The sequence below is a fragment of the Bos mutus genome, chromosome 23, assembly GCF_027580195.1.
Source record: "Bos mutus isolate GX-2022 chromosome 23, NWIPB_WYAK_1.1, whole genome shotgun sequence".
In the NCBI taxonomy this organism is placed as follows: Eukaryota; Metazoa; Chordata; class Mammalia; order Artiodactyla; family Bovidae; genus Bos; species Bos mutus.
The window spans coordinates 37087046-37102050 of NC_091639.1; the positions used below are offsets into that span (position 1 = coordinate 37087046).

At 41.9% G+C, this 15005-nt stretch overlaps 1 protein-coding gene across 2 annotated transcripts in view; it reads right to left on the bottom strand.

The window, feature by feature from the left end:
- The window catches only part of DNAH8 (dynein axonemal heavy chain 8), a 319103-nt gene that overhangs the window by 50629 nt on the left and 253469 nt on the right, over nucleotides 1-15005 (bottom strand). For both annotated transcript variants that reach the window (XM_070361456.1, XM_070361457.1), the window contains exons 85-86: nucleotides 5520-5636; nucleotides 3359-3460 (exon numbers count right to left, since the gene is read on the bottom strand). In XM_070361456.1, coding sequence (XP_070217557.1) covers nucleotides 3359-3460; nucleotides 5520-5636 — 219 coding nt within the window. The remainder of the gene's footprint in view (nucleotides 1-3358; nucleotides 3461-5519; nucleotides 5637-15005) is intronic.

A 15005-nucleotide genomic window follows, 5' to 3' on the forward strand; every position in this document is an offset into this window, starting at 1 on the left:
AGGAAGATCCCCTGGAGGGGGGCATGACAACCCACTCTAATATTCTTGCTGAGAATCCCATGGACAGAGGAGCCTGGTGGGCTACCATCCATGGAGCTGCAAAGAGTTGGATATGATTGAAAGGACTTAGCATGCATACATCCATGTATATTTTAAAGTAAGTAAATTTTTTTATATCAGGCAAATACTAAATAATCAGTATTAAAAGTCAGTAAAGGTCAATTCCCTTTCCTTATCTTCCTTGACCTCTCTCAGTTGACATTTCTTCTTTCTTGATACATTAAAGTATATTAAAGTACTCGGGAATTTGTCCTCAGTTTCTTTTCTTTTTTCATCCTTTTCTCTACACTTTCTTCTTAGATGATGATCTCATCTCATCTCCTGACTTTAAATGCCATCTACATATGACAAATTTCAAATCCTTTTCTCCAGCCCTGGGCTCTCTCCTGAGCTCCACCCTGTAAATCCAACTGCCTGTTTATCTTCATCCATTCTCTTATTCAACAAATATTTATTGAGTGCCTACTATGTGAGAGATCCATTCCAGGTACAGTGATGCAAACAGGTGAAGTCCCTGCCCTTATGGAACTTCCAGTCTTAGACATCTCCACTTGGATGTCCAGTAGGCATCTCATAGGTTACACGATGAAAACAGACGACATATGCATATAAAAGCAAAAATTAGGAAATTTCCACCCCCAGTGAAATTTCTTCCCCTAGAAATTCTTTCTCTTCTCTGTAAGTAATCCCATTCTCCATCCAGTTACTTAGGTCAAAACTAGGAGTGATCCTTGACCCTGCCCCTTCCTTCCCCATCAGCATTCTGCTGGTAGTATCTGTACGATATGTCCAGAATCTATCCACTTTTCACAGTCTCCAGTGCCAAAACTCAAATTTGGGTACTTGTACATATTCTAACAAATATGCTTACTGCTGCTGCTGCTGCTGCTAAGTCGCTTCAGTCATGTCTGACTGTGTGCGACCCCATAGACGGCAGCCCACCAGGCTCCCCATCCCCGGGATTCTCCAGGCAAGAACACGAGTGGGTTGCCATTTTTGTTTCCTCTTTTAAATCTCAGATACAGAGGTGAGTTCATCATATTCATTTGTTATTCTCAGGTCTCTAGACCCTTTTCACTTTAGTTTTTCCCATTTAGCCCTTATATTCACTCCTAGTCTCCTCTTTGGAGAAGGCAATGGCACCCTACTCCAGTGCTCTTGCCTGGAAAATCCCATGGACGGAGGAGCCTGGTGAGCTGCCGTCTATGGGGTCTCATAGAGTCGGACACGACTGAGCAAACTTCACTTTCACTTTTCACTTTCATGCATTGGAGAAGGAAATGGCAACCCACTCCAGTGTTCTTGCCTGGAGAATCCCAGAGATGGGGGAGCCTGGTGGGCTGCCATCTATGGGGTCGCACAAAGTCAGACACAACTGAAGCAACTTAGCAGCAGCAGTCTCCTCTTTGGGGACTTCTATTTAAATATACTTGATATATGTCCTTGAAAGTATGTATTTGTCCTTGAGAAATTACCCAGGTACCACTCTATAGGTCTCATTTTATTTTTGAAAGCTCTGCACCTGATGCTATGTTCCTAAGATTTATGCATGATGTCATATGGACCATTTCTTCCAAGTGCTGCATTGTATTCCATGACAGGCATACAACATTTAACTCCTCTATTCCTCCTCTAACTCTTCATTTAACTCCTCTAACTCCTCAACCCGACAGACCCTCAGGTTGCTTTCACCTTTCCACTCTCCCAAACAATACTACGGATAATGTCTTTGTACGTGTCCACAAACCTGTCTGAGAATTACTCTGCGACATACACACAAGAGTGGGATTCTGGTTCAGAGAGTAGTCCCATCATACACCCTTGATATGACTCAGTGCTACCAGTGCACCTTTGAAGGGTAAGCAATGGCAATACATGTGCTCACCCACTACTGCTTATCTATTCTCTCAGGCTTCTTATCTATTCTCTTAGGCTTGTTCATCTCCACAGTGGATGCTGTGATGTGCCACCAAATCCTTCTCCAGGACCCAGGCACTGGCTCCCCCAGCTGTCTGGAGTACTGGCTACTGAGGGCTCACAACACTGTCCCTCCCAGGAATTGCCCTGGAAGGGAGCTGCCTCAACCAAGATCATGCCCTTGGGGGAAGGGAGGACCACAGGCAGAATCCCTCTAAGAGTCCACTTCCGGAGAATCCAACCAACAATGGTCACCTGCAGCTCCGTGCACAGTCTTGCCATGACATTTTTATACATATCCATGTGTGGGCTTTTTTCCCCTAGAAATGTTCTGGGATGTATCTACCCATAATACTTAGTTTTGGTTAAGTTTTGTTCAATTACTTCCCTAGAGATCTGCTTCTGCATATCCTTACCAACACTTATCATCATCCACCTTTCTCCAAATACAGTTTTAAGAAAAACCTTAGTAAAGGTCGAAAAACAATTCAGATTTCTGGTCAACCTCCAGTTTACCAAAATACCCCCAAAGCTTATGCTTTGTTGTTGAGGTCTCAATTTTGTTAAAGTGGGAAAAAAACTAAGAATTACCAATTTAGATCCTAATGCAAAGAACCCAAATAACCATAAAATACTCCTATATCTGATTTTTTTTCCCACTTAGGTAACGTATATTGCGTCTTTAACATGTAAAAGTTTTAAGAACAATTTGAGTCTGATAGATTCTTGCCTGAAGAATCCCAGGGACAGAGGAGCCTGGAAGGCTGCCATCTATGGGGCTGCTGTCTATGAGTCGGACACGACTGAAGTGACTTGGCAGCAGCAGCAGCAGCAGCAGATGTACTTATACCATTCATCCTTGGTGTGAAAGCCAGAATTGCTAAGAGATAATATTTTCTAGAAAATGTTTGCTCACATGACCTATGCAGATTTTACTGGGCACTGAGGAAAAAAAAAAAAACCACTTAATCAATTTTCAATTGTCTGTCCTAATGGAAAGAGATGAGAAAACTCAAATTTTGGCTCATTCTCTGATCACTTATCTTGGGGCTTGAAATTGCCCTGAAGATTTTTCCCCTTTTCAGAGGAAAAGACAGAGGTATTATGTCCAATATTTTTATAGGAGGGGAGGTGGACATGAGCAGCTAGTCTATACAGAAGAAGATTATAGATCATTGAGAGTTGACCTTTGTTCTGTTTTGGACAAGTAGATTGCTAGCTGGTTTGGTTTTGGTTTGGTTGGCCGATTCTTTTCAGCGGCTCTGCTCTATATTTTTTCCCTTTCAGTTTGGCTTACCTATTACGAACCAAAAATATTCTTATTTAATAGGAAGATGCAATGAGATGTGTATCTATGGTATTTTTTTCTAAGTTGACTTACTCTAGCAAAGCAGTTAAGTAGACGTTTATCAAAGTCATCGGTGACTCTGCCCCCATACTGCACCTCTCCAATCATGTACCGAACGGTATTCCACGACACACCCTTTATTAAAAAATAGAAAAGAGTTATTCGTTGTCAACCCAAACAAAGAATTCTAAACATTTTGATTCTTTCTCTAAAAGAAAGCTCTGAAAAGGGAAGCACTAGCTAGACTGCATTTAAAATTACTCATTATCTTATATTAATAACTCTTTTGCTCTTACACGACTTGAATTGCTATGGTTTGTTCACCAAAGAAAAACTTACAATACTAAACATCAGTGAATATATTGCTCATTGATTATGTAAAGTAGGGGAAAAAGAAGACTATTTTTCAGTCTGTGGATGTAATTACCAATAATGTTCATTATAGTAATGCCAAGCTGTTAGAGCAGAAAAAAGTCATGTTAAATGAGGAAAGGAGAAAAATCAAGTAATCAACGCTTGAATATGCTTTCTTAGTAATATATTTTCTGAATCTGTATGAGAACATCTAGAAAATTATTCACAAGGTTTTTCTGCAATGCAATCTTTCTCTGACTCATTGTGTGAGCTATGACTACATCAAACCATTTATTAATTTCCATAGGAATCTTATATAAGCAACACATTTCAGATATTAGTAGTTCTTTATTTTTAAAAAGTTTCAATACATTTGGGGTAGGAGAAGTAGGGATGCTTGATTTTTATTTACTTTCTCTTGGTTAAAATTTTATTTTTCAGCTACATTGCCTTTCAAAGCAGCTATTTCAAGATAACTGTCATTTGTACATAAAAAATGATAAACAATCACAGATACAAACCCATATAATTTTTTCATCAAAATGTCATACTCAGATTTAATGTCCCTTTGTAATTTCTAGGAAAAATGATGGTTTGATTCTAGATTTCTCCCCTAGCCAGATAACAATTCATCACGACTCACCCTCATCATACTGGTACTGAAGAAGCTATGATTATCTTTGTGAGAAGGTATCTACTGTGAGAAGGAAGAGAGGGAGAGACAACAGGCAACTCGTATTTACTGAGTCCTGACTACACACCATACACACAAATACTAACTTGTTTATTCATCTTGGAAACCATGACCATTTTATAGATGAAGACACAGGTTCTGAGAGGCTCATAAACTTGCTCAAAATCACAGAACAAAAAACAGATTTCGAACTCCTTGGAACACACATGTGAAAGAACAACTGAGTTTGTGTTCTTAGTCCAGTGACCCTGAGGAAGTCCATTATTCTCTTTAGCCTAGTGTTAGTCATTCAATCCTGTCCGACACTTTGAAACCCCATGGACCGTAGCCTGCCAAGCTCCTCTGTCCATGGGATTCTCTAGGCAAGAATACTGGAGTGGGTGGTCATTCCCTTCTCCAGGGGATCTTCCCGATCCAGGGATCAAACCCAGGTCTCCTGCATTGCAGGTGGATTCTTTGCCATCTGAGCCACCAGGGAAGCCCTTAGCCTAGTACCCCATCAGTAAAACAGGGATGATGGTAATGCCTTCTGTATCTGCCTCACCCAGTTGTGAAAATAAAAATGAGAGCCTGCACACGAGTACCTTGAAAACTGTGAAGTGCTACATGACCAGTGATGTTGTTACAAATCACTGCTATTTATCTGCATAGCATCTTTTAAGATGTGACTTAGGGTGCAAAGGAAATTCCACGTGGGCTGGGAGATAACATCCTCACTTCTGAGGATTCTGAGGTGGCATGAGTGAGATGAAGGAAGGAAAGTCTGATTCAAGGTATACTTTCTCTGGAAGTACACGGAGGCACTGGGATGTGACGTGAAGAAGGCTGTGCTGTTTCTGAAAACAACGAGTTCATCCATCACAGCTCTGACTCTGCTGTGCATGTGCTTGGGAGAGACAGAGGTAGGGTGAGGGTGGGGGACACAAGTGTGAAATGGAGAGCCCCAGTGCACTCCGATGGGCAGTCGAGGTGTGACTGGAAATGGCTGGACCAGTAAACAGGTGATTGGAATGACTGATCCCTTTTGGAAGAACTGGGGGGAACGTTAGCAGGGTCACTGCATATCCCAGACTGTGAATGTCTCTAGAACTTTGATTTAAAGACAGCAATGAAAACAAACAAACAAAAAGAAATAATTTCACTCACTTTCTTAATGTCACATTCATCAAGGTGATTCTGAATAAACTGAACGCTGGCTGAAAAGTCGGCAGAATTGAACTCATAAGGAATATTCCATCCTAAGGGACCAAATTTGCGTCGCTCCTTAAAAACACCAAAGAAAAGTTAAGTATTGAGTGAGGTTTTTAACTTGTATTGCAGCTGATTCCTTTTTATTATTCAAACAAACTACAGTAAAAGTAAGGCATGATACTGAAGTAAGTTGACATCATAAAAGAATATATCCCAAACCATTATTTGGTTTGGGATACAGCAAACATTAGAAATATTTTTCCTTGGCTCTAGATGGTTGACAAAAAAAAGCAAATCTCTGGCTATTTGCCAAATTGGAGTCCGGGGTTTAAAAAATCTAGGTCTCCACTGTCAGCTCAAGAAAGTTCAGTAGGTGCTCAAAAAACAGCTGTTGAAGGAACTCACTTGTTCTAAATTGGACTCTTGAAAGTTTCAAATGTGAAGTGTAAGGGTTTGAATTTTTGCTTTTCAAGTTGAATAACCTAAGCTCACAGGGTGTTCAGACTCCCTGCTAGTATCACTTTGTAATCTTGCAGTTTCAGATTTTGAAAACTAAACATTTTCTATTGTAAAACATGACATACCTGCCTTAAAACATATTGCCCTTGTTTGTTCTCTCCTGTGAAACAGTGGTTAATCATTTCAAATCATCAAATTACTCATAAATAATCAAACAGGGCTCAAGCCAAATGACTCAATTGCTTTGATATTCTGAGACCATTTTAAAGGTATGTGAGTGTCAGAACTGATATTTTCAGACCCTGATCACCTAGCAAAACACATATATTAACTCAAATGTTACCATACCATCAGCTTTCCCTGCCTCAGCACACAGTCAGTCTAAGAAAAGTTCAATTATTTATTCAGGTTAGCTCCTGACCATTGATCCAAGTGTCACTCTCGTGGAGAGTAGAATCCTGATACATTGGTGGGAAGATACAATTCCACTTCTCTACCTCTAAATGTGTACTAGCTTTTCTTTCTCTTTTTTGCTTTCCCTAACCCAACACACATACACAGACATAGATACACACACACACACACACACACACACGGTTTTCTTCCAATACTTCTTTCTGCAGCTGTTCCATGCTTTAGACCATGAATAACACTACCATTTAAAGGAATCTAAATGAATTTTCATTTGGGCAAATTCACAGACAAGTCAGAGAAGAAACTGAGAAAGTGAGAAGCTTTAATTACTGATTTTTGGTAAAGAAACCACCTGCCAAGGCAGGAGACACAAGAGATGCAGGTTTGATCCCTGGGCCAGCAAGATCCCCTGGAGAATGAAATGGCAAACTACTCTAGCATTCTTGCCTGGAAAATTCCATGGGCAGAGGAGCCTAGTGGGCTACAGTCCATGGGAGTAACAAAGACTCCTGAACACAAGGAGTTGGACACAACTGAACACACACCGCACAGGATATGCTTTTAAGTGTATCCTAAATCAAGATTAAATTGGGTCCAGATGTCCTGGCCCTGGGAGATCAGACTGAGGACAAACAACCCTTAGACATGTAAACTGCTACCATTATTTCTAGAACTGTTCTTCTTTAGGTTGGGTTGTCAGGTATCAGGCATTTGTATGGAGGGACTCCCATTTCCACTCTAGCTAATTAGATCAAAGGTGGACAACCAGCCCAAGACCAACAACATCCCCTCTCCCAGGAATTTGAACTTAAGAGTTCAGAATTGGTATTCAGAGTTTGTCCTAATCAGAGCTCACTCAGGTGAGCCTCGTTCAGGTTGTTCCAGGAGCAAGGGTGGCTTGGAGGATCTATAGGACATTAACACAAAAATGCATTCGGCTAACCCTTGAGTCTCTAGAATTACTTCCATCTTGAAGACTTCAAAGTGAAAAATGCAAAAATAACTTATAATTAAAATGCAAATGTTTTCCCATTAAAAGAAAGGATCATCTCTAAAATAGTTTTACCCATTTTGACTTAATTTTTAAAATTTGCTGGTCAGTTAGACAGGAGACTGAATGAAGAATAATTCTTCCTTTCCAATTACCAAAGCTGGTTAAATTGGCTCTACAGAAACGTCCGCATTTACGTGCACTGAGTGACTGCAATTCAGTTGTTCCTTAAAATGTGATCTTTGAAAATTGTCCTAATGCTGAGATTTGCTTCATTTTACATTACTATCAATTTTTATTTGTGAACATTCACTTCTTAGGTTGGTTCACTAAAATCACAGATGGTTTAATTCCTCTTAGAAAAAAGGACAAAATCTAGGTATCTTTTCTTTCACAAATGAGGTCATTTCACTTTCTTGCTATTTTTTTTTGTACTTATTGATTCCTATAAGTGACAATTAAGAAAAAAACAACACCTAAGTAGCACCAGGTGACGGAATTCCAGTTGAGCTATTTCAAATCCTGAAAGATGATGCTGTGAAAGTGCTGCACTCAATATGCCAGCACATTTGGAAAACTCAGCAGTGGCCACAGGACTAGAAAAGGTCAGTTTTCATTCCAATCCCAAAGAAAGGCAATGCCAAAGAATGCTCAAACTACCGCAAAATTGCACTCATCTCACACACTAGTAAAGTCATGCTCAAAATTCTCCAAGCCAGGCTTCAGTAATACGTGAACCGTGAACTTCCAGATGTTCAAGCTGGTTTTAGAAAAGGCAGAGGAACCAGAGATCAAACTGCCAACATCCACTGGATCATCAAAAAATCAAGAGAGTTCCAGAAAAACATCTACTTCTGCTTTATTGACTATGCCAAAGCCTTTGACTGTGTGGACCACAATAAACTGTGGAAAATTCTGAAAGAGATGGGAATACCAGACCACCTGACCTGCCTCTTGAGAAACCTATATGCAGTTCAGGAAGCAACAGTTAGAACTGGACATGGAACTGGTTCCAAATAGGAAAAGGAGTATGTGAAGGCTGTATATTGTCACCCTGCTTATTTAACTTATATGCAGAGTACATCATGAGAAACGCTGGACTGGATGAAGCACAAGCTGGAATCAAGATTGCAGGGAGAAATATCAATAACCTCAGATATGCAGATGACACCACCCTTATGGCAGAAAGTGAAGAGGAACTTAAAAGCCTCTTGACGAAAGTGAAAGAGAAGAGTGAAAAAGTTGGCTTAAAGCTCAACATTCAGAAAACGAAGATCATGGCATCTGGTCCCATCACTTCATGGGAAATAGATGGGGAAACAGTGGAAACAGTGTCAGACTTTATCTTTTGGGCTCCAAAATCACTGCAAATGGTGACTTCAGCCATGAAATTAAAAGATGCTTACTCCTTGGAAGAAAAGTTATGACCAACCTAGATAGCATATTGAAAAGCAGAGACATTACTTTGCCACCAAAGGTCCGTCTAGTCAAGGCTATGGTTTTTCCTGTGGTCATGTATGGATGTGAGAGTTGGACTGTGAAGAAGGCTGAGCGCTGAAGAATTGATGCTTTTGAACTGTGGTGATGGAAAAGACTCTTGAGAGTCCCTTGGACTGCAAGGAGATCCAACCAGTCCATTCTAAAGGAGATCAGCCCTGAGATTTCTTTGGAAGGAATGATGCTAAAGCTGAAACTCCAGTACTTTGGCCCCCTCATGCGAAGAGTTGACTCATTGGAAAAGACTCTGATGCTGGGAGGGATTGGGGGCAGGAGGAGAAGGGGACGACAGAGGATGAGATGGCTGGATGGGATCACTGACTCAATGCACGTGAGTTTGAGTGAACTCCGGGAGTTGGTGAAGGACAGGGAGGTCTGGTGTGCTTCAATTCATGGGGTTGCAAAGAGTCGGACTCGACTGAGCGGCTGAACTGAACTGAACTGAAGTAGCACCTTGGATTTATACCAGGATAGACTCAAACCATTGTGACCGAAGAACTCATTTGAAGCTCAAAAGCAGAGGACTTTGCTAGAATTTGGAATATTTGGAATATTGAATCTCTCCGATCCAATTAGTGTTTTTGAAATTATGAGTCCTAGGTGATATCATAGAAAAATATTACAATCAGTGCATTTGCAAGAAGTTTTAATCTAGCTGAGAAAATAAGACTTAGAAACAAGGGGAGGACAAAATGGTAGTAAGTATAATTAACTGTCAAAATTTCACAGACGTTAAGCTTGAAGAAGACATTCAATCAAGGGCTCCTGGGAAGAACGAAACTGCAGCTGGTGTTTGAACAGAAGGGAGAAAAGAATCCTGAGCTTGGTCAAGGTCAGGAGCAAAGACAGGAGTGCAGAGCTCACGATCTGTCCAGAAAGAGGCTGCAGAACTGTGCCACTGCAGCAGGGGACAGCCTCTGCTGAGTACATCTGGAACCACAGCCCCACGTGATGATTCAGGGGTGGATGGAACGCAGACAGATTTGAACATCAGAAGAAAGAGCTAAACCTGACTCAGCAGAAAGGAGTTGTTAATCCATTATTCAGTTTCTAGAGTCATGATTTTAGGAAGACTAGTCTACTCCCTACTGAATTTAACCAATACAGTTCCTACTTTCTGTTCCAAAGGATATATAAAACACAACTACCAACACAATATGGAAATGTGGAACCCTCCATAGAACACCAAAGAGATGTTCAATGAAATCATCGTTTTAACGATGTCAAAGCCATTTCCAGTTTTATGTTAGAATCTACCTCAGCCTAACGATCTTCTCTCCCACAGTCCAGTGCAGAATCATTTCAGGCTCATCTTCAAAGCAAGGCTCTCTTTAGAGCATTGCATCCTATTTATTTAATAACTGGAGCTAACATAAAATAAAAAATAAAATCCATACTGGACAATATAAGAGAAACATCAATGCTGCTGCTAAGTCGCTTCAGTCGTGTCTGACTCTGGGCGACCCCATGGACAGCAGCCCACCAGGCTTCCCCATCCCTGGGATTCTCCAGGCAAGAACACTGGAGTGGGTTGCCATTTCCTTCTCCAGTGCATGGAAGTGAAAAGTGAAAATGAAGTCACTCAGCTGTGTCCGACTCTAGTGACCCCACGGACTGCAGCCCACCAGGCCCCTCCGTCCATGGGATTTTCCAGGCAAGAGTACTAGAGTGGGGTGCCATTGCCTTCTCCAGAAACATCAATAGGTTAAAATAATTAACAGAAATAGTCAGAACCCCTGGGAAAAAGGGTTCTGACCCCTTTTATACAGGAACGTGTAAAAGATATTTTTAAAAAATTCTGTATCGTTACTATAATTATTTTCAAGAGATTTGCACTAAGAACTTTATTATCACACCTCCCCAAAGCAAGAACTGGTATTCAGACTATTAAATTTTAATTGAGTATTTGTCAAGGCTTAAACCTAAAAAAGAAGTCAGAAAAGTAAACACTTTTCTAAATGAGGAACTGTTAACAGTGGTACTCCCTGAGCCCCACAGATATGGCCATTTTTATTAAATATTAACAAATATTTTAATAGCCATGGTAAAATTTCCAAGTTTGCAACTGCCCCTGCAGGCAGTTAGAGCTGCTAATCAAAGACTCTTGTAATAAACCTCACAAAGTTGTGTATCACTCATAAGTCCCAAACATGGGCTTCAATGTGGCAAGCCAAAGTGAGAAAGAGAAATATCCAAACCATGAAAAGGACATAAAAATGACTAACAACACCTCCCCCAAGGGCAGTGGCTCTTTGGCAGTTATTCTCCATTCTCACTGAATACTAGAATCACGTGGAAAATTTTACAAAGGTCTGAGAACTTCACCACAATGCCTCCTCCAAGGGATTCTGGATCCAAGCAGTGGCTGAGGATCCAGTCATTAAGATAAGATGCTTAAGAGAGATGCTTAAGATGTTCACAGGTTCAGTTTGCTGGACCCCTGCTTAAGATGCTCAGGGTCCAATGTGGTGTGCCACAAGGGGCAGTACAGGGATCATCAGGGGGAACAAAACAGCCAATGTTTTCCTAAACTTCTGCAGGAACTGTTGGCAGGAGACTACAGATGGAATTGTTGAGTTTCAGAAGACCCAGACTTTGGAGGAGGATATATTTAAAACTAAAATCCTGAAGGGTGAGTGTGGGCTTGCTCTGAAGCCCAGGATAGTGCTACATTGGAGCTTCTGGGAAATGGTAGTGAGAGAATATTGACACCAGAAGGACGCTTCCCTTGCGAGTCATCTTTCAGAGGATGCAGGAATTGTTCTCAAGAAGTAGTGGCCAAGTAAGTGGAGGCATGCACCAGGGCACTGGGATGCAAGGCTCCCATGGGGAGGGCAGGAGGACTGGCTGGCCGAGGCAGAGACATCAGCTGGCTGCAGTGAGAGCTGACTCGGCAGCAGTAACCTCAGAGCCAAGTTCCTGGAGGAGGAGGGAGGGAAGCTGGGGGAGTCGGGAGTGAGCAGAACTTGGTGCAGAATTGGTTGGTGCATCTATGCAAGTTTCCATGGCGGCCCCCAGGTCACCCCCTCCCCCTGGGTAAGCCTGCTCCCACCTCAAGACACCCTCCGCCACTCTTCTACCCAAGACAGTTGTCCTTGATCAGTCAAATCTACTTCCCCTCCTTGCAGGAGAGGAGGGCTGCTCATTTCATCCTCTGCGATAAGAGTAGGATCCACATAACACATGATGCCCTTGAGGTGGGGTGCATGAGGCCAAGCCATGGTTCGGTAAGAGAAACACACTGGAGGGCAGGTGGGGGTGGCTGTTCCACCACTTGGTCCTGCGTTCTCATGTGTGATGGACTCCAACATGAACCCCTTGGAAGTGAGCAGACTCTTCCCAGAATAGACCCCCCCAACCATGTCCTTCACCTGCCTTCCGTCTGTAGAAAAACTTTAGTCGAAAATTTAATCAGAGAGGTGAGAAAATACAAAAGGAAGAAATAATAATAGCTTAGTCGTTAAAAAAAAAATGTCAAGGACCTTTGGTTCTTCCTCAAGGACTACAGACAATATTCTGAGCCACATCCTTTGAGTTGTTTTACAGAGACTGGAACCACCACCAGGTAGAAGTTACCTGTATATTGCCCACAAACACACAGACATCAGACCAGCTGGAACCAAACAACTGATGATGCTGAGTCCTTCTTACCTCACCACCAACCAGTCAGAAGAATGGCCACGAGCTGAGTGTACGACTCCTCACTACCCGCTCCAGGCTGGTACACTCAGTTTCAAGAACATTAGTCCACTGTGGCCCCCCTTGCCCGACAAAACAATAAAGCTATTCTCTTCTACTTCACCCAAAATTCTGTCTCCATGTCAGCACTGGAGAGCCGAGGGTGAGTTTTGCCACCAATTTCCCTAGTCCAGAAGCTTCGGATTATGTGACATGAACCAATTCCCTCTTCTTTTATTCAGTCTCTAAAGGACAAAAGTGTATATATCATGTTGTAGAAAGCAAGGGACATCCAGGAAAATTGGGAAGAATCAATTCACCAATTAACAAATCAGGTATTTGGCTTTTATATCCAACAATAGAAAAATATAAACCAAAATCTTTCTTTGCAGAATAGTCCTTCCTATAACAGTTGTGTCTTAAACCCTAACATGCACACAGATCACTTGGGCATCTTATTACAACACAGATTCTGATTCAGCAGATCCGGGGTGGGTCCTGAGATTCATCTCGTAGAAGTCTCAGGTGACATGAATGCTGCTGACGCAGGACCACGAGCCCCTAAAGAATTCTGGATTTTTCTATCAGACTAGGTCTATCCTAACTGATTTACTTTGACTCATGGACCTACCACTCCACGTTCCTATGCAACAGTGTTCTTTATGTCACTGGACTTTGCTTTCTCCACCAGACATGTCCACAACTGGGCATCATTTCTGCTTTGTCTCAGTCTCTTCATTCTTTCTGGAGCTACTTCTCTGTTCTTCCCCAGTAACTTATTGGACACCTACTGACCTAAGAAGCTCATCTTTCAGTGTCATATCTTTTTGCCTTTTCACACCGTTCATGGAGGTCTCAAGGTTCCAGTTTGTGGATCACCCACCTGGTGACTTATTGGGGGGCTAATGGTGACCTCCTCCAAGAGGACTTATGTTGCATGCTGCCTGCATGTCCCAGGACTGTGCTGCCAGTGCACCTGTCCCCACAGCAGCCCACTACTGACCCACACCTCCACAGGAGACCCTTAGACACTCGAAGGCAGGTCTGCTTCAGTCTCCTGTGGGGGTCACTGCTCCTTTCCCTGGGTCCTGGTGTGCACAAGGTTTTGTTTGTGCCCTCCAAGAGTCTCTCGCGTGCATGAGAGAAGGCACTGGTCACAACAAACACCCTCTTCCAATAACATAAGAGATGACTCTACACATGGACATCACCAGATGGTCAATGCCGAAATCAGATTGATTGTATTCTTTGCAGCCAAAGATGAGACGCTCTGTACAGTCAGCAAAAACAAGACCAGGAGCTGACTGTGGCTCAGATTATGAACTCCTTATTGCAAAATTCAGACTTAAATTGAAGAAAGTAGGGAAAACCACTAGACCATTCAGATATGACCTAAATCAAATCCCTTATGATTATACAGTGGAAGTGAGAAATAGATTCAAGGGACTAGATCTGATAAACAGTGCCTGAAGAATGATGGATGGAGGTTTGCAACATTGTACCGGAGACGGTGACCACACCATTCCCCCAAAAGAAATGCAGCAAGGCAAGGTGGTTGTCTGAGGAGGCCTTACAAATAGCTGAGAAAAGAAGAGAAGCAAAAGGCAAAGGAGAAAAGGAAAGCTATACCCATCTGAATGCAGAGTTCCAAAGGATAGTAAGGAGAGATAAGAAAGCCTTCGTAAGCGAACAATGCAAAGAAATAGAGGAAAACAACAGAATGGGAAAGACTAGAGATCTCTTCAAGAAAATTAGAGAAACCAAGGGGACATTTCATGCAAAGTTGGGCAAAAGGACAGAAACAGCAAGGACCTAACAGAAGGAGAAGAGATTAAGAAGAGGTGGCAAGAATACACAGAAGAACTATACAAAAAAGGTCTTAATGACCTGGATAACCACGATGATGTGATCACTCACCTAGAGTCAGACATCTTTGAGTGTGAGGTCAAGTGGCCCTTAGGAAGCATCACTACAAACAAAGCTAGTGGAGGTGTTGAAATTTCAGCTGAGCTATTTCAAATCCTAAAAGATGATGCTGTGAAAGTGCTGCACTCAACATGCCAGCAAATTTAGAAAGCTCAGCAGTGGCCATAGGACTGGAAAAGGTCAGTTTTCATTCCAATCCCAAGGAAAGGCAATGTCAAAGAATGTTCAAACTATTGCACAGTTGCAATCATTTCACATGCTAGCAAGGTAATGCTCAAAATCCTTCAAGCTAGTCTTCCATAGTATGTGAACCAAGAAGTTCCAGATGTTCAAACTGGGTTTAGAAAAGGCAGATGAACCAGAAATCAAATTGCCAACATCTATTGGATCATAGAAAAAGCAAAAGAATTCAAGAAAAACATCTACTTCTGCTTCATTGACTATGCTAACGCCTTTGACAGTGTGGATCACAATCA